The 27,853-nt window shown below is 45.9% G+C and overlaps 5 protein-coding genes across 5 annotated transcripts in view; 4 read left to right on the plus strand and 1 right to left on the minus strand.

The window, feature by feature from the left end:
* The window catches only part of C922_04265 (hypothetical protein), a gene marked incomplete at both ends in the record, with an annotated part of 1,351 nt that extends 823 nt beyond the window's left edge, over window positions 1-528 (plus strand). Inside the window, 2 exons of the mRNA XM_008819850.1 lie at window positions 21-266; window positions 398-528. Of these exons, the coding sequence (XP_008818072.1) occupies window positions 21-266; window positions 398-528 (377 nt within the window). The remainder of the gene's footprint in view (window positions 1-20; window positions 267-397) is intronic.
* Window positions 529-2,398: 1,870 nt separating this feature from the next.
* C922_04266 (aspartyl-tRNA synthetase) lies at window positions 2,399-4,141 on the plus strand (the record flags this gene model as incomplete). The annotated part of the gene is made up of 1 exon (XM_008819851.1): window positions 2,399-4,141. The coding sequence occupies one exon, from the start codon at window positions 2,399-2,401 to the stop codon at window positions 4,139-4,141; it is 1,743 nt and encodes a 580-aa protein (XP_008818073.1).
* Window positions 4,142-5,459: 1,318 nt separating this feature from the next.
* Window positions 5,460-7,328, plus strand: C922_04267 (hypothetical protein; the record flags this gene model as incomplete). The annotated part of the gene is made up of 1 exon (XM_008819852.1): window positions 5,460-7,328. The coding sequence occupies one exon, from the start codon at window positions 5,460-5,462 to the stop codon at window positions 7,326-7,328; it is 1,869 nt and encodes a 622-aa protein (XP_008818074.1).
* Window positions 7,329-9,030: 1,702 nt separating this feature from the next.
* On the plus strand, window positions 9,031-12,863 carry C922_04268 (hypothetical protein; the record flags this gene model as incomplete). The annotated part of the gene is made up of 2 exons (XM_008819853.1): window positions 9,031-12,401; window positions 12,554-12,863. 2 exons carry the CDS (start codon window positions 9,031-9,033, stop codon window positions 12,861-12,863), a joined length of 3,681 nt encoding a protein of 1,226 aa, XP_008818075.1.
* Window positions 12,864-13,333: 470 nt separating this feature from the next.
* On the minus strand, window positions 13,334-27,507 carry C922_04269 (hypothetical protein; the record flags this gene model as incomplete). Its single annotated transcript, XM_008819854.1, has 4 exons — window positions 13,334-24,874; window positions 25,160-26,524; window positions 26,770-26,990; window positions 27,267-27,507. 4 exons carry the CDS (start codon window positions 27,505-27,507, stop codon window positions 13,334-13,336), a joined length of 13,368 nt encoding a protein of 4,455 aa, XP_008818076.1.
* Between the last annotated feature and the right edge of the window lie 346 nt (window positions 27,508-27,853).

Raw genomic sequence — 27,853 nt, forward strand, 5'->3', positions numbered from 1 at the left:
TTTTTGTTCCACCCTCGCAGAGCTGTTCCTAGCGGCTGACCGGCACGACAGACAGGCAGAAATAACAAAAAAAACGCTGCAGATGTTTTTCACGTCTCAAATTTTTTACGAAATTTTAAATCACTTCCGAAAATTAGACGACGATGAGAAGAAAAAATATCTGTATGCCAAGTACAAAACCGTTTATTTGAAGAAATGCTTTGACAAGGGAATAAAGCCCGAGCCCGGTTCTCCGCGGAACGAGGGGGGCGAGACACCTCCGCCAGGTTATCCGATGGGCACAGGATTAGCTCTGCAGATGCATATATGCATCTATGTATTTGCATACTTATGTGCATGTGTATACAATCCCCGCTTACACCCATAAGGACGAATGCGCGCACATTTTTTGTAACAGCCCCCGGTGATGAAGGTGCCCCCGACTGGGAGGAGATGCACCAAGGAGAGCCCAACCAACAAACCACTCACGGAGACTACACGGAGAACTGCGATCGTTTAAGGGACATGCACAAGTTTGAATTGGGTTAAAGAAAAAGTGCAGCCCGTTTGGCATGACAAATGAGCCCCTTTAAAGAGTTCACTCCATTCGACGGAGTACAGACGTATCGCAGGACGGATTGTAAATATGATTCCCATTTGTTTCCCTTTCAACCTTGCGCAGAGACCTACAAAGCGCAACAGAACGGAGTCGATTTTGCTGCGAGCTTGAAGCATGCGCAATATGCCGTTAATGGTACGTGAGGGGAAAAGCGAAAAAAAAAAAAAAAACAAACACAACTAAGGAAGGTCCCAATATGTACGAATTCACGCCTGCACCAGTAGCGTTCACTGTACATTTCTCCCTTGACTTATATTTTCTAACCTTTGCAGCCCTTCTGTTTGAGGACGTCGACTCGGCCAAGCGGGAATTGCGCCTAGCCCTCTCATACCTGGAGGAGTAATGGAACTGCGCTGCTCTGCAGCTGTGTGGAAGTGGGGACAGGAAGGTGGTGCCAGGTTGTCAGCCCTTTTTTGGTGGGCAAAAGGTGCCTTCTTCCACAGAACCGTTTAGCATAAGATCAAGGCAGTTATATACTAGGAACAGGGAAGCGGTCGACGTGTCCAGCAGGGTAAACACTCAGGGGTACTCACAGAAGAGGTGGGCCAACCGTTGCGAAAAAAGGCCTCTCAGTAAGCACCCCTAAGTGTTTACGCAGCTACTTCTCTTTCGCGTCGCTCCACTTTGTTTTGTATTCACGTGTATGCTTCATTTTACTTTTCGCCATTTGCATCGAAACGCACAAATGAGTGATGGCTTCCCCTTTTAATTAAAGTCCCCTTCTAATGGATGCCTCGCGGCGCAGAAAGAGAAAAAAATGGGGGAAAAGAATCCTCCCTTCTGTTGTGTCAATCTATACATATGTTATTCCACGCTATATGGTACATAGGTACATCCCCTTGCTAGGGTGGGCCCCAATGTTGCCTTCTTTTTTTTTTTTTTTTTCCCCGTTTGGTGCGATTTGACTGAAGACAGAAGCTTCCCAAGCGTGATTGAGTTCGCCTGATGGGTCTGCTGCAAAAGAAAGGGGTGAACCCTTTTGATTTGTAACATCAGACGTTGCCGCGTTTCAAGGAAAGGAGGCTGCATGGAGGTACCCCTCCCAGTTGCGCCTACATACCTACCTACTTGTACGAAGTGAAAAAAAAAAAAAGGAAGCAGCAACTTAGCGTTATCACAGTAACGGGGCAATTTACAGCACCATCCGCATGGAACCCCTCCCGAATGAGGTGAAAAAGAACTTCTTCCCATTTTGAGTTATTGCTGAGGTGACCATCAGAGGGGGGTGTCACATCGTTGTTGCTGTTCGGAGTAGTTTTTTTTTTTTTTTCTTTTTTTTTCTACCCGTTTTTTTTGTGCTTTCTTCAGAAGAACGAATAAGCCTATCGGCATGCCTCATTCACCTTAACGGCAACGCTACTGACACTGTTGCGTTTTCTGTTTTATTAAAACCTTCCCATTTGGGTTTGTATCTAGGGGTGCCGCTTCCCCTGGGAGAGCAACACTGAGTGGCGCGGCACACTGTACCTCCTGCATATGCATCTACGGTAACCGATAGTGAAAAAGAAGCTACGTTTTAAGGCCGCTCACTGAGCAATTCCCCTTTTATGAGTGCTCCCCGCGTTGTCGTACACAATTGTGAATTGTCTGCCGAGGGGTTGCCTAACTTCTACCCAGTTCTCTGCTGCCGATGCGCGTGGTCCAACGGAGGAGCATATGCAAAGGTATTGCTTCCCTCTTCTGAGGAGATTCCACCGCGTGCAAAAGTACATATCGGTAAAGGAGGGACGCTGGAAACCCGTTGGAGTAGCCAGAAGTCTCATTAAAAATCGGGAAAGTTTACCCATGTGTAGAAGCACAATGGGAGGGGAAAACGAACAAGTGAAAGAGGAGAGGGACAACCACGTGGGGAACGCAGCTGACGAAGTGAGTGATAAGAAAAAGGAGAAAAAAGCGAAGAAGTTAGCAGAGAAAGAGAAGAAGCTAGCCAAGAAGGCAGAAAGGGAAAACCTAAAAAATGAAGCCACGAAAGTTTTGGAGCACGTTTGTGAAGACATAAAAAAGGAAAACTATGGATTTGTTAAAGTTAGCAAAATGAAGGAAAATAAAAACGACATAAGGTTGTTCAATTTGGAAGAAATATACCACACGGTGATGAAGGTAGGAGGAAGTGAAACATTCGATAGTGGAAAGCGAGAAGACACAGCTAACCACTCTGTACTAGTTGCTTCAGGTGGAGAGGACTTACTCCAGAGTGATATCTGGGTTAGAGGAAGAATCCATGATATGAGGAGCAAAGGCTCGTTAGCCTTCATCATTTTGAGGCACAAACTGTACTCCATGCAGTGTATATTAGACATAAAACATAACGACAATGACAAGAACATGATGAAATGGGTAAGTAACCTTCCACTGGAGTCCATCGTAGACATAAATGGGAAGCTTAGCAAGCCGGAAATACCAATCGATAGCACCAATATAAAGTACGAAGTACACATAAAGAAGATATTTTGCATAAGCAAGACATCAAAGGAGTTTCCTTTTCTGTTAAAGGATGCAAATATGAAAGAAACAAATGAGGAAGGAAGCATTAAGGTCAATCAGGACAATAGACTAAACAACAGATGTATCGACTTAAGGACCTATGCCAACTACAGCATCTTCTGTCTGCAGTCACAGATCTGTACGATTTTTAAGAACTTTTTGCTACAAAATAATTTCATCGAAATACATACCCCGAAATTGCTCGGAGAAAGCAGCGAAGGAGGAGCCAATGCTTTTCAGATTAACTACTTTAACCAGAAGGGCTTCCTAGCACAGTCCCCCCAATTGTACAAGCAGATGTGTATTAACGCCGGATTTGATCGGGTATTCGAAGTGGCCCCCGTTTTTCGAGCCGAAAATAGCAACACGTATAGACACCTCTGTGAGTATGTCTCCCTAGACATAGAGATGACCTACAAGTATGACTTTATGGAGAATGTCTTCTTCTACGATTCATTGTTCAAACATATTTTCACCGAGTTGACAAAAGGGGAAAGGAGCGAAATGCATATTAAGACTGTAAAGGGGCAGTACCCATGTGAAGATTTCAAATGGCTAGAGGTGACTCCAATTTTTACTTACGAAGAGGCCATCAAAATGCTAATACAACATCATAAACTTCAGTTAAAAGAGGAAGAAATTCTATCCTATGATATGTCTACCGACATGGAGAAGGAATTGGGCAAACTTGTTAAGGCCTCTCACCACACGGATTACTACATCATTATTAATTTCCCCTCAGCGCTGAGACCCTTTTATACTATGTACAAGGAAGACGAGCCCGCCATCTCCAACTCGTATGATTTCTTTATGAGGGGAGAGGAGATTTTGTCTGGGTCCCAACGGATTAGCGATGTGAATTTGTTGCTCGACAATATCAAGAGGTTTAATTTGGACGCGAACAAACTGAACTTCTATATCGACTCGTTTGCCTACTCGTCGTACCCCCACTCGGGCTGCGGCATTGGCCTCGAGCGCGTCCTCATGCTTTTCCTGGGCCTCAACAACATCCGCAAGACGTCGCTCTTCCCGCGGGACCCGAAGCGGCTCATCCCGTGAGGAAAAAAAAGGGGGGTTCCGCAGCGGTGGAAAGGGGCACCGTTAGGCGGTACAGTTAGGCCGTACAGTTAGGCCGTACAGTTAGGCCGTACAGTTACGCGGTACAGTTACGCGGTACAGTTAGGCCGTACAGTTACGCGGTACACTTAGGCGCTACGGTAACTTGATCCAGTTGCTTAGCCGAGAGACCGTGTGGAGGATATGCCCCCCTCAGTGTGGGCACAATGCGGCATAAAGCGCGATGGGTCTGCCGGACCGTATCTCGTCAGGTGGTCCACCTGCGCAGTGGTGCGGATGTGTATATCGCTTCCCCGCGCGTGATTCATTTGCCTCTATACTGTCACCGTAGCAGGAAGAGTACTTCGGCTGATGCGGCTAACGTGTGCTTGTACCCAGGCGAAAGTGCCGTTTTTGTTTTTTTTTTTTTTTTAAAGAACGAATGTCGTTTCACTTCCAAACTTACCGTTGTTGCGTGTTCAATTGTAGGAAGGGTTGTTCACTTTGTGGGTGCGGTTGGCAGGGAGGCTCTCCCCTGCACCACTGCCCATTCGCCTTCTTGCGTTTGTGAAAAACTACGAGGGTGCGATATATACACCCTGGAAGGAGAGCAGCCTCCTGATGAGACTGCATGAGGGGTAAAGGCACACCTAGAAGGAACTTAAAATTTCTGCACATTGAGAGGTATGTGTACTGACCCACTTCGACCCGAAGGAGGAATACATCTCTTCCTTCACGTCGAGCAGCGGTAAGAACCTTTGCGAAAAGGGACGCCATGCGCGTGTTGGTTGACTCACCCATTTTGGCACAGGAGAGAAAAAAAAAAAAAAAAAGGGAAAAAAAAGAGAACGAAAAGAGAACAAAAAAACAAGAAAAGAAAAAGAGAAAAGGAAGAAAATTAAAAATAAGTAACTTCCAATATAGGCCTCTCTTCAAATTGCCATTTGGCTCCTTCCCTTTGGAGTTTATTAAAAGTTTCCATTCTTTGTGGGTACCTCCTAAAAGATTGATCTCCCTTTTGTGGCATTTATCTTCACCATTGAAGCAGATTGCCCTACATTGGCGTCCCCTTTGTTTATTCCATCCTCCGCTGCTCATTTGTCTGCGCCTGTTTCCCTGACAAGAGCAGATCGAACAACTTGCAAAGAATTGCACATAATTGACAAATTTTTTCTGTGAAATGAGAGAAGAATGAAGAAGCTTCGAGGAGACCATTCCTCCACTTCTTCAATTTTGTGAATCACATGAAGTATGTGCCTACGGGGGGGAGGCATATAATACGAATGTAGGTATACGTGGTTGTGGGGGCCATTTTTGAAAAATGCCGCCTCGCGAAGGAGACGCTGCGCACCCCGAGGGGGGAAGCGAAGCGGAAGAGGTCAGCGTAACGTGCGAGGCCAGTGAAGCGGAGCAAGAGGATAACGTGAAGGAAGTAAACAAAGAGGACGAAGCAAACGAAGCGGACGAAGCAAACGAAGCGGACGAAGCAATCGGAGCGGACAAAGCGATCGGAGCGGACGAAGTACACGACCGGGACAAAGCGATCGAGGGGGACGAGTTAGACATCCCTCATGAAGTGAACGAAAAGAACGAAGCAAACAAAATAGACGAGATGACAGACCGTGACGAATCAAACGAGGGGGACGAAGCGAACGAGGCGGATGAAGTAGACGACCTTGATGAAGCGAACGAAGCGGATGAAGTAGACGACCGTTATGAAGCAAACGGAGCGAACTCCCAATCCCCAGACGAAGCAAACCTTAACCATACGGACGACGCAAACTCCAACTCCGCGGAGGCGGCAACCGAAATGGACGAATCGTGCGCCGTGGCAAAGGCGCCCCCCACCAGCCGCCCCAGAAACGTAAAACTGTTTTGCAAGATGAAGAAGAAATACTTCTACCTTAAACAGACGGATTACCTGTCATACAAGTATCAGAGGAGGAAGCGGAAAAAGAGGAGGCGTGGAGAGGGCGCGTTGAACGCCACATGGAATGGCATAAATCGTTTGGCGAAGTCTGGGTACAAAGCGTACGATAAGGTGAAGGCCCACCTGAAAAGCATTTTCCCAAACCTGAATATGAAGCACAGTCTGTACGTGCTTGTAACGTACCTCCTAATAAACGTCGCGGTGTTCGTTTTTTCCCTGCTGCTTTATTTTTTCATATATTTTTATTTGATCCCCCAGAATAAATATGTGTATCCGGTGGAGTTTTCCCTCTCCAAAAGTCCCATAGAGGAGTATTTGCGTAGGAAGCGCTGTGAGCACCCGGGAGGGTGCGCCCCCGTGGAGGTGGACGGCAACGTGGACGGAGACCTAGACAGCACCGTGGACAGAGAGCCTCTTAACCAGGAAAACACCCTGGATGAGCCGCACCAAACATACCTGCACCATTTAAAGATGCTTCGAAGCGAAATTTTAAGCACCATAAAGAGGAAGGACACATGCTGCTGCTCGGAAAGGTGGAAAAACACAACAATGGGCACGCATCGGTTTCGTAGCAAAGAAGAAAATTATCGGAATAGGGAAAAATTGCACCACTTTGATAACGAAATGGAGTATGAATATTTGCAAAATAATATATTAACAGGTCAGGTGAATTTTCAAAAATGGTCAGGCAAAAATAAGTCGCACAACGATCAGAATTTTTTCCATTTTCTCATTCCCTTTTTGAAGAAAGAAGAAATTAGCAACCTGAAAATAAGAGAAGGATACAAAATCGACATTCTTTTGAATTTCTCCTACATGAATAATGACTACAACGACAAATTTAATTTTATCCAATTGCAGACGGAGATACATGACACGAATGGGGATGTCCTTGTTCGAAACGAAAAGCTACACATAAACAATAAGAGTTATAACTTTATAAATAAACTGCATTTATTTCTTAACGCCCCTTTTTATTTCTTCAACGTCTTTAATCGGAGAATAACGGAGATCCGCCTAGTCAATGGATACCAATATGGTCCCCCCTTTGGGAAAATCAACATTTATCTGTACCCGCCCATGCAGATTTATGAGGCCCATGTAGTGGTGCTTGTGTACGTCAATTTTGTTTACTACTACATGTATAATTATCCCTTTCTGTTTTTTTACGTGTTTGTTTTTGTGTTGTGCGCCTTACTCATTTTTGTCAACACGGTCCTCTTTCTCTTGGGCGCGCTGTGCTACTACATGCTCAGCTGAGTGCGCGCGGAAATAACGTGCGTGCACATCGTCGTACGAACCAACGCAAAAATGGAAGAAATAAACACACTCGCGAGGAAGAGAAAAGTGGGCAGGACGAATTCGCAAAGTTAAATGATGCACGCGGACAGATGAACCCGCTTATCTTTGCAACTGTGCATTGTTTTCAGGGGGGCTTCCCAATGTGATGTGCATTGTTCTCGACTTCGCGGGGAGAAGCGATTTTCTCCGTTTGCGTGTATTGCTCTTGTCCAGGTCACTTCGTCGACGCCGACGCCTCTTCCCCTTTGACATTTCTTCCGCTTTTGGCGACCCTCCAGTGGGGCATCGAAACTTAACAAAATACCCCCCGCCACGTCTTAATTCAAGCTATTTTGTTTTCAAAACGATGCCTTTACGTGTGCACCAACAATAAGGTAAGGCCACTCGGCCCGTTCACAAAAGAGTTCCTGCGAGCACGCCGGATTAGGGGTGGACGTCGCTTCCCTTCTTCTCCCATGGGGTGAAAAATAATACGCTCCTAAATAGCTTCCCCTGTCCTGCGAAGGGATAGGCACTTTGTGGCCGTCCCGGGTACTTCTACCCGAAGAGCGCAGTGTCGGGGCAATTGTTCCCCCTTTGCCCGTGTTAGTGCAAAAATGGGGGCCCTCATTGGGGCAGGAATCATGGCGCGGAATGTGAAAAAGGAAGGCCTCTCCACCGTGGCCTCGTTCGGTGCGCCTCTGCCGTCTCGAGTTTTTTTTTTTTTTTCTTTTTTCTTCATGAGGGCGCAAACTTCATGACTGCGGGTTTCAACTTGGCGGAATTTTTTTTTCACAAAATTCTCTCGGGGTCGGGCAGTGGCTCACTGTGTAGGGCATTTCAACAATGGGGAAAATCAGCGCCCGTGTTTAAGGGGAGTTCTAAAATTGCACCTCTTCGGTTTTCTCCGTGGCGTCTCGCCATTCGTAACTGTTCGCTTCATGTTGGCTTCCGTTTGACTTCCGTTTGACTTCTGTTTGGCTTCCGTCTCGCTTTCGCTTCGTTTTTGTTTTGCTTCGTTTGGATTCCTTTCTCTTCCTACCCTTTCCGTTTCGCTTTTTTGTTCCTTCAACTCGCAATGCCCTCCGTCCGAACTTCACGCTTAACGGAGAATCCCCCTTAAGTGAATTTCGACCACAGGCCATTCGCAAGCCCTGCGCGTGCATAGCCGATGCAAGGAGGCACCCTTTTTCTATTCTGGTTGTCTTCCAGAAGTAGTACCTCATGGGTTATGTGGGCTGGGCAATTTTCCTAATCTTCTCGGAAAAGTCCGCCCAGCATTTGAGAGTCTCCATTTTTATGTCTGTTTAGAGTTTCTCCCCCATCTTGTGCAATTTGTGTGCACTATCCGTTTGGGAGTTTTTCATTTTTTTTTTTTTTTTTACCCTCCCTTCTCTGTATCATCGTGAATACTTCATTGGCATACTTGGCCTCTCACTGGTGCAGCCACCTTCCCTGTTTTTTCCTTCCTGAAATTGCAGGTGCATGAACAGAGGCAGATCATAAGATCGGGAGGTTACATTTGTGAGGCGTCTTTCTCAATTATCTCGATAATGTCCCTGTCAAGCGTAGTCTTACAAGCAGAAAACACACATACATATATGCACACCTATATATCTGTATGTATATGCATACATCTATATATCCGTGTAGTTTACGCCGCCACCACCCAATGAGCTAAATGAAGATCCATAACATCGGGGAAGAGTCCATCCACAACATATGCAGCAGCCAAGTGATATTCACGCTAAGCAGTGTAGTAAAAGAGCTAGTGGAAAATAGCATAGACGCAGATGCAACAGAGATAAAGATAAAGCTAGTCGAAAATGGGATCAAATTAATACAAGTTAATGACAATGGAGCAGGAATTAAAAAGTCCAATTTTGAAAACGTGTGCGCCAGACATGCCACGTCAAAGATTACTCAATTTGAAGATATACACAGCTCCTTAAATACATTAGGGTTCAGAGGAGAAGCATTAAACTCCTTGTGTGTGTTAAGCGATCTAAACATTGTAACAAAACATGATGAAAGTAGCCACGGGTATTTGCTAAAATTTGATAGCCTGGGAAGACTAAGTCATGAAGAACCAATGGCACGATTGAGAGGAACAACAGTAAGCTGTGAGAATATTTTTAAAAACATCCCCATACGGAAGAAGGACTTTATAAAAAATATAAAATCGCAGCTCTCCGATTTGCTTCTCCTTATGCAACAGTACGCAATTATCTACTGTCACGTTAAGTTTTCCATTCACAACATCGTCACGGTGAAGGGGAACGTGAAGAATATGAATATGCTATTAACAAACGGAGGGAATGAAACTGTTAAGGGGACTGTTCATACAATATATGGGAAAAAAAGCGTCGGCAATCTTCTCGATTTCGATATAGACTCAGAAGAGTGGAAGATCAGGGCATACATAAGTGATAACAATAGTGGCAGGAGAGATAGGGACATCCAATTCTATTACATTAACAGTAGACCAATACATGTCCTAAAAAATGTCAATAAGATTATTAACTCCATTTACAAAGAATTTAATAGTAAGCTGTACCCCATCATCATCTGCAACATCCTCTCCGACAACAAAAATTTCGATATCAATGTGACTCCAGATAAGAGAGAAGTCTTCTTTATTTACGAAAATGAGTTGTGTGAGAAGATCAAGATATCCTTAGTTAAGTTGCTCACTGCGAAGACTAGCCAACTCGTCGATACGCACATCGGGGATTATTTTTTGAAGGCTAACAATATAGAGGTCTCCATGTTGGGTGACTCCTCACATGGGAGGGGAATGCCTCTCAAAGCTAAGGAAGAAGATACGATCGCAAACGGGGGATCAACGCCGCCAGAGATCCTGCCCAGCGAGGAATCCCACGGCGGATACTACCCAAGCGAACCGATTGGACGTGCCCAAAATGGGAAAAAGACAGCACCTTCCTGGGAAGATGCTTCAACAGGGGAAAGCTTCCCCGAGCGGGAAAGAGGCATTACTGGGGGAGTCAAGGAGGAGCTGCCTATGGGACAGCAGGGCCTCCCAAATGGAAACCACGGAGGTGATCCAATTGGTGAAGCTGGTGAAACTAGCCAAGTTGACCAAATTAGCCAAGTTGACCAAATTAGCCAAGTTGGTGAAACTAGCCAAGTTGGTGAAACTAGCCAAGTTGGTGAAACTAGCCAAGTCGACCAAATTAGCCAAGTTAGCCAGAGGGACCATCAACATCCTGATGTGTGGCCGCCGCAAATTTCCGACGATGACGAATCGAGGGGAAGAGGCAGGTTCACAAGAAGTTCGCAACGCCATGTCTGTGTCCGAGTGAAGGAGGAGCACCCTCAGCAAGAGAAACCTCAGCAGGAGCACCTTCAGGAAGAGCGCACTCCCACCTTTCACTCCAGTGAGCAATCTTTTGGCACTCCTGTCGCTAGTGGGCAGAGTAGATCTCCTGAGCAAGTGGACCTCCCGAGCCGTTATCATCTCGCGGGGCGCGCACGGAAGGGCTCGGAAGTCGAAGGGTCCCTTTCAAAAAAAGACGTTCAGGGGGACTCTCAAGAGGAGGAGGTACCCACAGTGGAAGCGTACGAGTACAAGTTGGAGGGCGTCCCGACTGAGGAAGTATGCCGTCCGGAACATCACCCCAATTCTCAGGTGTATGAATACCAGCGGGGGGACGGTTCGACGACGCAGGGGTGCAAGCTGGAAGATTACCCTAAAGTACGTTCATTTGAGTATAAGTTGGAAGATTCGACTCAGGTGCGCGCCCAGGAGTACCAGCTGGAGGATCCGCCTAAGTCTGACTCGTACGAGTGTAAAATGGAGATGGGTGATAGCAGCCCCCACTACGAAATAATCCGCACAGATGGTGACGACTCTGTTGAAGGAGGAGAACTCCAGCCGGAAAGCCAACCTGAAGAAGGGAGCCACAGCCGCATTGCAGAATCACCCAACTTAGCCGACTCACCCGACTCACGGGACCCTCCCGACTACACCTTCGAAGATTTAAAAGAGAACATAAAACAGAGTTGTATCAAGACAATCCCCATAGACATCAACATGTATATCAACAGGGAACAGATGAAGAGCGGGTTCGATTATGATCAGATCCATGTTGTCACTTTAACAAATAGCGAAAAAATTAAAAACATAATTTTTCCAAAGGAGAAAGAACAAGAAAAGGCGAACAACTACCTGTGTCTAACTGATGAGGAGGAAGTCAGTGAGTACGCCGATTTGTTTAATAGCAGCCTGAGCATCAAGGAGGCCGCTGCGATGGAGAGCCAGGTGAAAAGCGGCTCCGGAGGAGGCTCTGGTGAAGACATCAGCTTTAGCAACATTGACGAACGGCAAAGGGATTTATATTTTAAGTCCAACTTGTTTGAAAAACTTAAAATCTGCGGGCAATTCAACAAAGGGTTTCTCATCTCCAAAATTGACCTATTGTACTTTAGAAGTGCTCGTGGAGGAAACGTGGCAGATCTGGTAGGGTCTGGGGGAGAGGAAGTCGAACCAAAGGGGAACAGCAGCTACGCCCTGTTCATTATAGACCAGCATGCTGCAGACGAGAAGTCCAATTTCGAAAAATACAACAAAATATTCACGATGAAGTCGCAGAAGTTGATTAGCAAAATTGACTTGGAGTTGAGTCCTGCGCAGATTTATATCATCGAGAAGAACTTGGAGATATTTTTGCACAATGGGTTCGACGTGGAGATTGTGGAGGAGCCCGCTCAGAAGAGGAGAAAGCTGGAAGGGGCCGACTCGATCGATGCCACAGAGGTGACCGACGTGACGGATGCGAGGGACGCGGGGGAAAGCGCCCTCATGCAAGTGAAGGTCTACTTGCTGTCCCTACCCGTGTTCAACGGGAAGATTCTGGAGGTGGAAGATTTTATGTCCCTGCTGCACCACCTGACAGAGCACCCGATAACGTACGACAAGGCCAGTTTCCAGATGTTCATACGGAACAGGGGCCAACCCAATAACAAGACAGACACCTGGTTTAACTACAACTTCCCGCGCCCCCAGAGGGTCTGGCGAATCTTGGCCTCCAAGTAACAGAGGCGGAGTGCTCAAGCGGTGGTGCACCGGAGCGGCGACGCCAAGCGTCTAGGAGAAACGGCGCGCCCATGCTTGTCCTGTGTGCGACACGTGTGCAATATCTATACAATATGTTTCACATACTTCACCTGTCCTCCCCCCATAGAGCCTGCAGAAACTCCATCATGGTCGGGAAAACCCTAAACGTGCCCGAAATGATCAAGATTAAGAAGAAACTTAGCGTGCTGAAGAACCCATGGAACTGCCCCCACGGCAGGCCGACCATCAAGTACATCATAAACGACATGGACATAAAAAGCTGCTTCCAAAATTACTACCTAAAGCTGTACGACGAAATTACAAATCTTATTGTGACGAAGAATTACGATGCGTACAAGTATCTCTTCCACAACCACGCCTTCTTTTTGATTATGTCTACCAAGCCAATGCTCGGCCCGGTCCTAAAGTTTCAGTGATGGAGGGGTTGGCCGAGTTAGCGGCGTCGGCAGAGTTAGCGGCATTGGCAGAGTTAGCGACGTTGACCGTGCTGGCCGCGTCACCGTTGTTGGCGGTGGAGTGCACCTTTTTTACACCTTTTCTTTTTCTCTCCAAAAGTTTTCTAATTGCGCATTCGCACCATTTGCGTAAAAACGATTTGCTCGACGTTGCATGCAAAAATTTGGGGTCATTCCCGTGGCCGTTTGTGAAATTATTTTTCTCTTTTTTTTTTTTTGTCACTCGATGTGCGCCGCTCAGAGGAATGCATTAGCTGGGTTGATGTTGGACCTAAAAATGAGGAGGGGGTAAATAGAGAAACACACAAAAAAATGTGGAGGAGGAGAAATATGCATATCTTGCGGTTATCACCGCCGCTGTCGTAGGGGGGGCTCTTTTCCCCTTTCCTCTGGGCTTCCCCACAAAAATGCACCATCACGGAAGTGACACCCTACCGGTACTTCTTCATTAGGTCTTGGGTAAGTCTGACCCAGAGATAGAGAACCAACTTCTGTTCACGCCGATTGAGAAAATTCGTGCACGTGTTGTTGGAACAAACAGAATGGAAGGTAAATAGCTGGTAATGGAGAAGCATCAAATATAAGTCGTACTGATTTAACATGTTCTGGAGATATGTTTGTAGATCTTCCTGATACTCTTTCGCTTTGGTGAGGTGTAGCTCCTCCTCTTTCATTAACTTGAAGATGACTGCCTGGAAGTAGAAGTCGTAAACGTCTGCGGTGCGTGCGTAGAGGTCCATGAAGGAGAGGTAGAACAAGGGGAAGTGGTTTGTGCTCTTTTGGGTTGAGGACTCCTCTTTAGGGGAGTGACCCTGCACATGACGCAAGTGGTACGTATGATTTGGCTTATTTGACCCATTTGGCTGATTATGTTTTGTTTCCTGGCTGTCCGTTGTGTGCTTCCCCGGATGGCTAGCCGATGCCGTGTCCAACTGGGTTTCCCTGGGGAGATATCCCCCTAAGTGTTTCCCACCCCGTGCATCTTTGCAGTATTTCCTGAAGGAATAGTGCTGCATATATATGCTCTTGAAAAATGCCCCGTTAAACTTATTGTTGTGATAGTTCATTAGGTAGAAGCAGCTGGTGGGTGGCGTGAGGATGGGTTCCCCCTCTCGACGTGAAAGCGGACCACTAGTCCAGTGGTCTCTTCTTAACACTTGGTTAAATGAGCGTAAAAACGTCTCGTTATTCCCCTTCCCAGTGAAGAAATCATTGTAGCATATATCCTTCATGAGATATTCCTCAATGGAGCTTTTTATCTTCACGTCATTTCGGTACCAAGACCACATCCTACTCTTCTGCCCCAGCAGCTCGTCCGCCAGGTTCAGCTCATTGTGCATATACAACTTGAGGACAATTTTATACTTGATTAAATTCTCGAAGAAATGAAAATGGTTTGCAAAAAAAATTAAAATTTGAAACGCTTCTTCTCTTTCTCCTTTTTGCAACTCCTCTATTTCGATGTTCCAGTATCGTAGAATGTATGCTGCATACTTTACTAGGTCCATCATTTTGGATTTCCTCCACACCTGCTTCAGTCTCTCTTCGCACTCCTCCTTCGTGGTAAGCTTGTTTATGTACTTGGAGAGGAACCCTTTCCCATAATCATTCAGGATGGTTTCGCGCACCTTGGAAGTGTTAAACTGGAAGGGATCTTCCTCGTGGGGGTATTCCTCCTGGAGGTGTTCTTCATGGAGGTGCTCTCCATAGGGGGTTCCACCATCGAGCACGGCATTATCCCCGTTGTGGGGTGGTCCCACGAGGTTGTTTCCTGAACTTTGTTGTGACAGCCCCTTCATTGCGGTAGGGACAACTTCGGACATCACCTCCTCTGTCTGCGATTTGTTAGCGGTCTTATTGCTCGATTCTTCCCCTTCGAATTGTTCTCCTACGTGGTGGTCATTGCTACGATCGAGGGAACCGCTGCTCCACGGGGATTTTCCCTGCACTACTTCATTGGAACTTAGCAATCCCTGTGTATCCCCCGAGTCGACTTCCTTCTGTGTGGCACTTTCCTCCCTGTCTGTGAAGCTTTGCAAATAAAAGAGCACTGTTTTGTTCACTTTGGCACAGCTACCATTGGAGGTGTCCGAATTATGTGAGTCTTCTACATGGGCTACTTCGTCATCATCCTCTTCTAGCGGTTGCGCTACCTCGAGGTGGCGAGCTGGAGCATGTGGGGAAGCAGAACTATCGCTAATACCCTCGTTGGTATTATTTCCCACGTTGGGCGTGTCTTCCATAGGTGTGGTGACCCCCGCAGATCGCCGCGCACTAAGCTGTGCACCTCCCTGCACACCGTAGAGGTGCCCTCTCCTGGTGTACCTCTTGCAGAGAAAGTTCATCTCAACGGACTCCCTTGCGTACTTGGCGTCAAAGATGCGGAACCACTCTCCATCGGTGATTATCTGTTTGATGGTTTCGTAATATTCCCAGTCTTTGAACGAATCAATGTTGTAATGCATTATCACCAGGAGGACCTTAATGAAGGAAGCAATCTTCGTTTGGAACAGGTCACTCGTGTCTCTCTTGATCTTGCTCTGTAGGAGTACCTTCTGTTTATTCGATTTTATTTGGGAATAATTGGACGTAAAAAATAGCAGTATAGTGCTTTTGATTTTTTTAAATAATTCCACTTCGTCTTCCAAGTTGAGCCTATTCCCTATGACTATTTTGCAGACTAGTACAATGGACTTGTCACAGTTGGAAAGGAGTTTCAGGTAAATGCGGCTCATCATGCTTCTAATCCGGTCATATGCCTGCTGGTTTAGGAAATGGGTGAAGACATTCCTCTTCATCTGCTTCGTTTGCTTCGTCTGTTCCGTCTTCCCCTGCTCCTGCTCCGTTTTCCCATACCCTGCAGAGTGGTACCCTCTTGCATAATCGTCGAGAAATTTTTGCACTTTCTTACATTTGAAGATGTGCGCCATGGTGGGGGGGACTACCACGTCGCTGTCGTCACATAGAAGCTCTACTACATACTCGATCAAGAGGAGGAGACTTAGGTAAACAAATTCATAACCCTTAACATACGTCTCGTCGACTAGGTTCAGAATTATACGAACAAAATCCGCCACGTCGTGTTTCGTGCATAGCTCCTTCCTCTCATTGTCAAACAGTACGTGTTGTTTCTCTTCCAAGAAGTATAGCTTGTTCACAGTAGGTAGAAATATATTACTGAGGTTAATGAGGAGGAGTACCGTTAAGCTTTTGAGGAGGCTCTGCTTGTTCTGGACGTGGTCATCCTGGTTGGGGATGTTATCCTCTGTGGGGGTGCCCGAGGTGTGGTCCCTGTCCTGCCCCCGTGGTGGCTCTTCACTCGTCTGGCCACCCAGCTGCTGACTGGAATGCTGACTGGAATGCTCACTCTGCTGCCCAGTTTTCCCCTCCCTGACCAAGTGCAAAACGTGCAGAAGCGCGAAAAAGTGAAAAATGAACCTGTTTCTCGACCTCCTTCTTTTATTCCTCAACAGCAGTATTGCCATCATCTGGAGGGAGAAAAAGACGTTGCGTCCACCCAAGCTGCGAAGAAAGTGATCAATCTGCTTTGCCTTATCATACAAGCTGAACACAGTTACTCTGCTCGAAAAACGGAGGAACAAAATTGCCTTGAGTTCGTTCCTTATAACCCTTTCTATTATCTCCTGGAGGGTTATGCGTTGACGGCAGAAGGAGACCACGGCGTTGCGCAGTTGGTGGTGCTTCGTCAGTTCAGTCAGTTCGGACGCTTCGGTCTTTTCGCCCTGTTCGCCTTTTCCGCCCCGCTCCCCCTTGCACCCCTTTTCAATTTGGCCAATGGTCCTCTCGTCCACTTCGACCTGGATGACCTCAGGACTACCTCTTCCCCGTGGGACCCCGTTGTCATCCTCGCAGTCTTCCGCGCCGCCAACTCCGTCATCCTTTTGGAAAAAATTGTTTATGTCCGCGATGAGGCTTTTTTCTTGATCCGTGTACGCGTAATGCTCGCCCGCGGATGTGCTTTCGTCGTTCACAGTTATAAGGGGTATACTTACAACGGAGGAACTGTCTTGAAAGTTCTGCTCGGCGCCATCCATCTGGGCGTCCACGATGTCGGCAAAGTTGTCGTCGCCGTCATCGTGGACCTCCATGCGCTTGTCAATGTACAGCTCGTCGTCGGTTTCCTCCGAACTGCCGCTGCGGGTTTTGAACACTTTGGGGTCTTCCGCTTCGGTTACTCTGCTGACTTGGCTAACTTTGGCGACTGCGCTCGCCTCGTGCACCTCTTCACCCCCCATCGCCACGTCATCATACAGACAGAACTCCCCCTCGAGGGCTATATCCCCTGGGGAGTAATGTTCCAATGTGGGCAAGTCTCCTCCCCCTTGGGGCTCGGCGGCACAAAAGTAGAAAAAATCATTCACTGAAAATGTTGCGTCTGAATTTTTGCGTGAGGAGAAGAACAGAACCATGAGAAGTTTGAGGAGTACGCGGCTAGCTGAGGCAGGGTCGCCTTCCCCATCGCACTGCACCAGGTGGAGAAACAGAAGGTATTCCACCCGATACAAATTATAGGTAACTAATTGGAGTAAAACTCCAGGGTTGTCCATCCCAAGTCTGTCCATCACATTGTAAAAGTGCAAAAATTTCTCCATTCGCCTTCTGTCTAGGAACATCCATTTGGTGAAGTTGAATTCGATGTTTCTACAAAAGTCATTTAGTGGGCGCTTCAGCAGGTGCGTAAATAAAAGTGTTGTCACCTTTTTTAAATTTCCCATTTTTAGTGCATTGCGGTAGAGGTAAAAATCGAGAAAGCACTTGTGGTGCTTCTCATTGGTATAGAAGAAATGGGACAAATTGTTTTTCACCTTTTTAATTTCAAATGGGTAAATACAATCTCTATTCTGCAGTAGGGTGAAAAGAAGGGAGTGCTTGGCATAGTCGTCCTCACTAGCGTCGAAGAGTTCCTGTATCACCTGGTGATTCTCCTCACTGGCATAGTAAAATGGGTCCAACTGAACATTTAGACCTTTTAACAGAAAACAAAAATCGTGGAGTTGCGGCATTATGTTAAATTTATTCCACAGATAAGTTACCAAACAGTATGCTCCCTCCTTTCCTAACTTATACGTTTGAACTTCTTTTGGTGCCTCCTTCACGTGGTCGCAAATGAGTTGGTCTAATTCGGGGTTATCGGGCTGTGCTTCCTTGAGGTGAAAATTGAAAGGGTTTAAAATATTCGAAGTGTACAATATTTTTGCTGCGTTCATTTTGGAGAGACTTTCTCTTGGTTCCCCTTCTTCGATGCACTGTGGTAGGAGGTCTCCTGTAGGGGTCTTCTTCTCTTCCTTCACATCTGCTGTGGCTGCTTCCAGACAAATCCACACATAACGCAGCTCGAGCAATTTTGTTACCACCTCTAGGCGAGATAACCTCTTCACGACCCGCGAGAGGGAAGAAAAGAGATTTCCCATGCTGAAGTCATAGAAGGAAGTCCTCAAAAAGTAGACAGCCGGGCAGAGGAAGTATAGACACGTCTCGTACATATAGAAGACAATCTTTCGCACAAAATGGAGGTTAAAATTGAGGTAGTCCAAATGGGTGGTAATATAAATCAGCAGAGCATTCTTTTCACTCCTCTGGAAGTGAGTAATCATTTGTTTTTCCACCTCAATTTCGAATAGAAACTGAAAGCGCTTATGGTCATTGAGGTCTTCTGCAATGGTGTTCTTCTCACTGAGGTGCTTTTGCACCATGCTACCTATTTCTTTGGGTCCATCTTGCCATCGTAAGTCATACACAACAGTGTCGTTATTTCTTCCCATATGGACGTTCATATCGAGAAGAGCCATCCTCGAAATGTCTCCTACTTTAATCAAAACCTGTAAAATTTTCTCACACCTCTCTTTGTCGAATTTTTCCACTAGCACTTTTTTATAGCTGTCCTCGACAAAAATTTTCTGCAAATCGATTTTGCTTAACTTGTTGGCCTTCAACTGGAGGAGCAAATATTTCGTAATTACCAGAATGTTGAGGATTTTTCTTAAAAATGGGGGCATTCCTTTTGACGCTTCGGGATGGACTCCCTCCTCTTTTGCTTCTCCCATCTGTGCATAATAAGAATACATACTTAACAGTAGCCTCTCAATAATGCCCATTTTTTTGTCTATCAGGATTGAATTATTCAGAATGATCTTCTTCACGAAGGTGTAGATAAATGAGTAATCCTCAACTTGTAGAAAGTACAGAAATGCAAAGTAGAGGTCACTTATGAGGAGAGAATTATATATGTTGCTTTTTTCGGCGGTCTTTCCTTTCTGATGATAGTGGTCCTCCCCTCTCGTGTTGAAGTGGTGAACATGTAAGGTGCTATCCATTCCCTTCAGTTTATTTTCGTTCCTCTTTAGGGCCCTCTTCACAACATCCACCGTTCTGGTGATATAGGCAACGTCCCACTTCGCTACGTTGTGCTTGTTAATCCGGTTCCGCGCCTTCTTTAGTAGATACGTAAGGGCATTCCTACTTTGTGAATCTCTTTTTCCTTTTCGTTGGGTGTGCCTGGAGATATCATTAGAGGGGAAGTCCGCTTCCTCCTTCCCCCATGCGCTGCTCCGTCGGATCATATGGGGGATTTCTTCGCCCTCCTCGCTGCTTCCCCCTTTGGGGGGGTTCCCCCGTGCTAGACGCTCTGAGTGGTCCATGAGGTGTCTCCTCCCGCGATCGTCATTTGCTAGGTTCGCGTCATCCGTGTCGTCCGCTTCACCCGTTTCATCCGTATCGTCCGATTCACACGTGTCACTCCCTTTGTGCGCTCCCCCCTCTTCAGCGGCGCCCCTTTCGCTGGCCGATTCACCAGACGACTTTCCCATTTCCTCAAAATCTGTACCCGTGCAGATGTCCTCCAGTTGGTCCAACTCTTTGTTGCTTTGGTTGGATTCGCCCCTTCGCCGGCCGCTCTCTCCGGGGCTCTTTCCACATGCGTTATCGCACTCGTCATCGCATTTGCCATCGCACTTCTCATCGCATTCGTCGATTTGATTCTCAAGGGGGTTGTTCTCCCCTTGGAACATTTCGATTACGACTTGCAGTTTTACATCGCCCAGATAATCTTCTTCATCAAAGGTGTGCTCGTATGGATCCATGGGCTCCTCCCTCGCCGTGTGCACAAGTTCTTCCAGCGGGATCTGGTAGTTCCTTTGACTGCGGAGTCTCCCCCTCGAAGCGTCTGCCGTTTCGGTAAGTTTACAGAATGCCTTTGTAATCCTGTTCATCTCCCCCGCGTCATGGTCTCGCGCTGATCCGAAATGGGGATGCTCACTTGTTAGTTCACTTATGTTCCTGCTTGTCTGATCACTTCTGACGGATCCCCCCTGCAGAGGGCACTCCGTGGCGTTTCCTCTCCCCTCTTGAAGAACACCCGGGTGGTAATTATTATTGCCTCCACTCCTGCCCTGGTTGCTCCTGAGATCTCCATCACTCCTCCTGTGCGACTTAATTTTACTATCTTGTAGAAAGTCATACAGGGAGAGGAAGCTATCATGCATGCTGTTCCAGTTTAGTCTCTGTCCCTTTGGGGGTCTCGTCGCAGGATTGAAGTACTCCCTTTTGGAGAAAACCGATTTGTACAGATGGGGAATACACTCGGGATGGTTTAGAGAAAAGTAAGCAATGAGAGACATGCCGAAATTATACACGTAGCTAGCAGATCGGTTGGAACATTCCGCGTAGTACATAATGGCATTGTGTAGAGCCCCCTTTTGGTCCTTCCCCAATTGATCATTTTGAAATAAAATGAGAAAAAGAATCAAGTAAAAGGGAAGAATCTGTACCTTTCGATGTAGCTGTAGGGTGCAGATAACGAAGAGGAGAGAATCCCTAAGATGGTCCTTTTCTAATTGGAGAAGTTTAATCAATTTTAGGGTCCTCCGTCGATTGTAGCAAATTGTAAGATCGTTCTGCATTACGTTTCTGAAGATGTGAAATCTATTCTTTTCGATGGCTATCCTGACATAAGAGTCGTAAAGAATGTTCTTGTAAAAAGGGGGTCGGTAAGTATTTCTCGTCTTCTTCTTTGCCCCCTCCTCAAGGTTCACATCGTTCGGGGCAATCCTTTCATACGACTGAGAAATTAATTTTGAAAACGATTTGTATATGTCTTCATTTGATGCTCTCTTTTGTGTTTGCTGTCTAGCCACGTAGTGACTCATGGAGGAAGGTCCACTTTCCTTTTCTCTCTCTCCCTTTCGATTTGCGAAGATCTGCATGTACCTCAGCATCTTCAAGTTCGTGAGAAGGTCTTTACTCTGGTCAGCCAAGTGGGACAGGAACCCTTCCCTTCTCTTAGAGTATATATGTTTTAGAAATTTGTAGAGGTGCTCAAAATTTTCGTTAATAGTCACTACTTTTGCCCTATTTAGGAGGAGATAATGTAGGAGGTCACCCCACCTTTCCCCACAGGGCGGTGTCTCTGTATGGAGCGGTCCCTCCCCACTGCCCTCCTTGTAATACCTCTGGAAAAAACTCAAAAGGTTGGTTAAATATTCAAAGTCGTTGGAATGGAAGAGGATGATATAGAAGAGGATGTGAAAGAAGGTGTGAATATCCACCAGGTAAAATAAATTATGATAGAGTTGGAAGCAGTTCTTCGTGAAATTTGTATCTTTGTACTGCGTGCAGGTCACTATCTTCTTGAATAACGTAAAAATGTTCAGTACAGTCTTCGTTTTACTATTTCGCGAGCTCACAATCATGTCGATTTCTACCTTGATTTCATCTTCTGCGTGCTGCGCGAAGTCTTTCTTCAAATATTTGATCAGCTCCAGGGCGTTCAGGTCCTTTTCGAAAACGTCCAGGAGTTTCTCCACCATGGGGGTGGCCTCGCTAGATGGGTTCACCATGGAGGCAGCCTGGACAGATGTGCTCCCCCAAGATTGACATCCCCCCGCTGCGTCTTCACAGTCGTCCCCGACAATGCGGCTCAAATGTTCGTCATAAATTACCGCTTTGTTGTTGCACTCCTCGCTGCGGAAGAGTTCTCCCAGATCGAACAGCTCCTCCCCCTGTGAGGAGGTCCCTGTTTGTAGCGACTCCACCCCCTGATTGGGGCCCTCCACGATCTGTCTCGGCAACAGGTTGTAAAAATCGCCCAAAATGGAAATAAAGTGCAACAGGTTAATGTGCATATACTTGTAGAAGATGACGAGAAATAAAACGGCAAACTCGTAATCGTTCCTCAGGATGGCTCTATGCTTGTACGCGTAGTAAATATATTTTAGGAAAACAAAAATTTTGTCAAGCTCAGTTTTGCGCTTCGATTGGGTATATCGCCCTAGGACTCCTTTTGCACTTGCTCGGATTGGACTTCTTCCAATCGTAATCTCCCGTTGACCGAAACATTCACTCCACGTTAGGTGGCTGGACCAAGTGGCATTATGCTTCTTCCCCTTCCCCTCTCGCTCAGCACCGTTGTGACCGTTTCTCCCCTGTAGCAGTCTTAATGTCTTTAAACAGAATAGGACAAAAATCTGTTGAGAGGAGTACAGCAGATTGAAGTAGATGCTCTCCAGCAGGTTCTTCGGTTTTTCGTATACCAAATTGACAATCTCTTTTGTGAAAAGTCTGCACTTGTCTGTTCCTGCACATGCGATGTGCTCATCGATGAAATGGTAGTTGCTCAGAAATTCCTCCAAAGTGTCATAAAAGACTTTTATGTAGCCATCCTGGTCTGATTCCAAAGACATGTACTTTATGTCAAACTCCAGGATGAGACACAACCGCGTGTACACATCCATAAGTACAAAATCGTCAAACTTGACATTTTTATGATTCTCTTTGCAGAGCACGTATTGCTTAAGGAGGGTGAAGAAGCTGTATATAAGGAGCACATTTTTCCTCGGAATGTTGTCCTTTTTAATCTGTACTTGTAGATTCTTCTTTATCCAGAGGGGATCACCAAAATTGGGAGCCTCGACTCTGCTTTCCCTGTGCAAACCGAGTTGTTCCCTTCCTGGAGCAACTCTACTGTGGGTATTCCTCGAATCTCGTGTGACAGCGCTAGGATTTTCTTCCCCCACCCGTAACACGGTTTGCACAGTGGCAGATTGGTAAGGATACGATTGACAAAAATACGATTCGTCAAAAGTAAGTCTCTTCAAAACGGGGTCGTATTTAAAAAGATCATAAATGTTATCACCACTTATCTGTTGCAAACAGACATACACGAATGGCAGGAGGCGACTCTTAACCAACCTGGTTCTCTTCATTATGGCAATGCATCTGCTGAAGAAGAACTCGAAAAAGGCATGATCATCAGAGTGTATTTCGTAATGATTAGAAAATCCTTTGGGGAGATGATTTTCTCGAGTCCACTTTGCATATTCTTCTTCCTCATCCGTTTCATCCCTTTTTGCAAGGTTGGAAGAAAGACAGATGGTTCCCCCCCCCGCATCAACACATGCATCGTCAACAGGGTTAGACACTCTATTATGTGTATATTCATCGTGGAGAGCTTTCCCTGGTAAAAGACTCTCTCCCCCACCAGGGTGGAGTTTATTACCCTCCGGTGCTTTAACCCTCGGGAGGAGAAGAAAAAAATCCTCAACTTTGGTGTTAACCGGGATGTAATCAAATATCCTTTGCCAATTGTGGTTAACAAAAAAACGAAAATATTTATACAAAATTTTCACTAAGACATAATTCTGGTTTATTACAAAATATTTTACAATATCGAATGGGGTGTAGTAGTACTTAAATTTTGTCCAGCTGATGATGTAAATGTTGGACGCTTTTACTTCTGCACTGCTTTGAGTGAACCCTTCGCTGCTGGCGGTTCTGTTCATATTGTCTTCTTCTCCCATCTTTGTAGAATCATTTATGTTTTTTTTGAACATGTTGAAAATGTCGGACAGTTTATTTTTATTACTGTAGCGGTTGTGCTTGTCGGAGTTTAAATTGGGGGGGTGTTGGTTTTCTCCCCTTGAGGTGTCACAGCCCGAGTGGTTACTTCCCTTACGTCTTTCTCGATCCAGAAGCTTCATGAGGTAGCTATACATTTTGTATTTATAAATCTGCCGCAGTATCTCCTTTCTGTACAGCTTCAATTTCGTTTTTACAATTTCGTTTTTCTCTACCGGTTTGCGGAACTCTCTGAACGAGTTGTAATCCACGTCGTGGAGAAATATGCTGTGGGGAACTCTCCTCTTCACTTCGTCATTATGTATTTTCAGTGAGTTCGACGCAGAGATGCTTCCTTTCCCCCTTCGAACGCTATCACCAGCTTCGCTGCTGCTGCTGCTCTCAACTCCGCTTAAATCTGCCTGGTCGATCGAAAGTCCCCATATCTCGCTGATTCGGTTTTTCTTCTCCTCACTATAACCGCTGCCGCTGTTCTTATCGTCCCTGTCGCTTTCGTCTTGGGGCTCTCCCTCGTTCGGAGGTTCTGATGTGTGGCCATCCATATGCATAGTGGCTTGTCTGCCTTTGCGGGCCCCCTGTGGTCTCTTCCTTCGGCGCTTCCTTACCTTATTTTTTATCAACCTGGTTAGAAAGTAGCTCTCTTCATCGGTGTGGTTCCCATCGTCGCTCTCGTCGGAGGTGACTATGACATCACCAAACGACTTCACCTCGCCAACCGACTGCGCATCGCCCAACAGATACAGGACACTTCGCAGGGAGATACACAGCACAGTTTTCAACTTGAGCATCTGTATGTTTATGTCGACATGCTGCATCAAGTTTGCACTACTTACCCTTTTCACATTGTAATAGTTATTGACATATTTGGAAGTAACCTCATTATCGCCTGACTCGTTCAGAAGATAAAACATGTTGTGGTAGTTATTATTTTCCTCGTTTTTGTTAAGATTGGTAGGGACATATTTGTACTGGCCGATTCCGTTGTTTTTCAAATTGAGCATTTCGATTATGTTTGGGTCGTCTTCTTCTCTGAAAAAAAACGGGTCGTACGTCACGGCTCTCTCCAGGAAGTCAAACAGGTTTTTTATTTGGAAGAGGCACTGCAAGGGGAAGGGAAAAAAAAAAAAAAAAGAAACATTCGCAGGGGTGGATATATGTGTGAATGGGTAACATCTTCTTCGGTGAGATCACGACGCTTCCAAGATTATGCAAGAGGGAAGAACATTATAGAAATATTAGCTGATTATATACATGAGCAAGTGTGCACGTTGAACAGAGAGTCATAACATGTGGAAGCATCCACGTGTGCAATGGAGTGAACCCCTCACAGTTGGGCTTCGCGGGAGATGTTGCATCGCCCACATGGGGTTGAGGGGATTACCCACCTGGAAATCGCTCAGGGGGGCCTCGAAGTACCTCCCTCCGTAGTCATAAATGGAGTAAACGAAAAGTTGATGCAAAGACGCCATGCCATTCTGCTCAGCTGCCAACACAGCATCGTGGTAGTTATAAAAAAATAAATGAATTAAAAATTCCGACATGTTCAGAAATTTTATTTTATACAAAATTAAATTAAAATCGTCTTCTGTATTTTCCAGAATCACGTAGTAGTCATCAATACTGCACAGGTATATGTTGCTACACGGCTGTACATCATCGGATCGACTTTTATTTTTTGTTATGTCTTTTAAAAAATCCATGTTCATGAAGCCCTTTTCGGAGGTGTCCTCACTTAATGCGTTTATAAATATTTTTCTTTTATTTTGACTTATGTCGTGCACGTCTAAGTATGCTCTTAGGGTTAGAATCTCTTGTCTCTTTTGTTCTGCGCCTGCTCCGTTTGGGGAGTCCGCCGAGTTGTCCTCATCTGCAAAGCTTCCCATCCTGGACAATCGGCTGTTCAAAATTTGAATTGTCTCTCCATACAGGGCGTAAATCCCATCGTCCAAGTTAATGCTCTCCGTGTTCGTACGGACACCCCGTAGGTTCACAAAGCACATGTGCATATTATGCCTCTTAATTAATTGCTCATTGATGTCGTACAGGAGGGAGTTATTGCTGAACTTGTCTTGATAAAGAAAGCGCAAGAGAAAAAAATTCTCTATCTCATTGCAATACAGATTTAACTTGCTTGTGACGCTCTTCACGAGGGAGCTGTACTTGTAATTGCTCCCATTGTCCTCTGCGTCGGGGAGGAAGCGCTCACTGTATGTTAGAAGCAGGGTGTTGTCCTCACACATTTGAAGGGAGGAAATTCTTTTCACCTTGTCTGCGCCGTTAGATGGGCAATCCGATGCGTCATCAGATGCGTCACCCGATGTACATTCCTCCACTTCGTGCAAGCTTTTATTTTTAAAATATTTCAGGACGTTTGATTTATTTTTGTCCAAGTATTTAAAAAATTTGTATTTGTTCATCTTTCCCCCCTTCTGGTAAACGGCCACTTCATTTGTGCTAAACAACACTACAATGTAGTTGTCGTTAAAATCGAGGCAGTTAATATATTTTGCTTTCTCCTCCAGGTTAACACCAGGGGAAACACTCAAACGAATTTCCTCCAACTGCTTAGTGGCAAAGTTGTACATAATTGTGTTGACTTCCTTCCCCTCTTCGTCAACACAGTGAGCAATAATTAGGGTGTCCCCATTTTTTACCTTAAAATAATACACTTGATTGCCTTTTTGGAAGTTAAAATGATTGATCTTCTTTGGGGAAATGCCACCGTTCAGGCAGTCTTTGACATCTGTTTGCTTGAGTAGAAAAAAAAAAAAAATAAATAACGACATGACATAACATGACGAAGAGGTGGTGGTGGTGGGTGTCCACATGGTGACATCGTGCAGGGGGATGGGCCTATGCTTAACTGACCGATCCGTGAGAAAATGATATGTTGGTGGGTCACCCCTATACGTAGCCGTAATGTCCCAGCGGGACACTCAGCTAACACGGCGCTATTCTCTTAACGAAAGAGTTCCCCCTTTTTATGACGTCTTACCCATAGTGCCCCATTTCGGTCGACAATGTAAATGGAACCCTTATGTACGCAGAAGAAAAGGGCATTCGATGAGAGGTCCTGTCTCCTCAACAATCTTATTTCGTTTAAGTGTTTATTCTTGTTAATACGATCGAAGGCCTGCAGGGAAATGTGATTGTTCCTCTGCAAGACGAGTACGTCCGAGTCACCAATGCAGACGCATTTGTCAATTTTGTGGGAACCTGCATTCGGGGTGGGTGGCGGAGGAAAATAAGTTACCATAAGTAATACATGGTGGGGGGGAGGGGGAAGGTACAATTTTGTGGGCAAGGATCCACGGAGAATGTGCGTCAAAAGTGACCGTAAGTACGTTCTCCTGCTGCTGTTTGGGGGCTGCCTCTATTTATTTGCCTTTTCAAGTCTGGGCTTTTGAATTCTTCCAAGTGGGGAATGAAGAATCGTCCCAATTGTGGTTCCCCTCTAAGCGGAACCCTCCCCAGCTTTCGCTATCTCATTACTGTTATGCCGGAACACCCTCCAGGTGTTGCTTCGCCGCACACAAATGAATATGTGCCTTTCCAAAGAAATGGTGACTGTGTCTCCATATTTGCACACCGTTCTTCTGTCGGAGCAGGGTCTGTTTCGAGAGTTTTCCGTCTGTCCTATGTTCCGAATGGCTTTACTTTTCTTGTAAAAAACGTTCAAGTCGCGCGCGAAATCCCGCACATTGATCTCCAGTACTCTGTCAATTTTGATCATTTTGCATTGTAGTAGGAAGCGAAAGTATTGGCTGCTGCGCAGTGGAATTGCTTGGAACACTCCCCCCTTTGCAGTCAAGCTGCTTGGAATACTCCTCTGCAATCGAGCTTCTTCGGACACTGCTCAACAGTGGAATAATCTCATTGGCGCTGTTTCACTTAATCATACTTTTTACAAAAGTTTCAGTTTTCCCAGCGGCGGCGTTTGCAAAAGCACTCACTGGGGAGAAGGGGCCTGCAAGTTGGTTCTCTTACCCGTACATGCATGAATACACATGAATATATATGCATACATAAAATGCTTACATCAAAATACCCCCCCGACATTGGGCAACATTCACGTGCCC

Source organism: Plasmodium inui, assembly GCF_000524495.1.
Source record: "Plasmodium inui San Antonio 1 unplaced genomic scaffold supercont1.21, whole genome shotgun sequence".
NCBI classification, from domain to species: Eukaryota; Apicomplexa; class Aconoidasida; order Haemosporida; family Plasmodiidae; genus Plasmodium; species Plasmodium inui.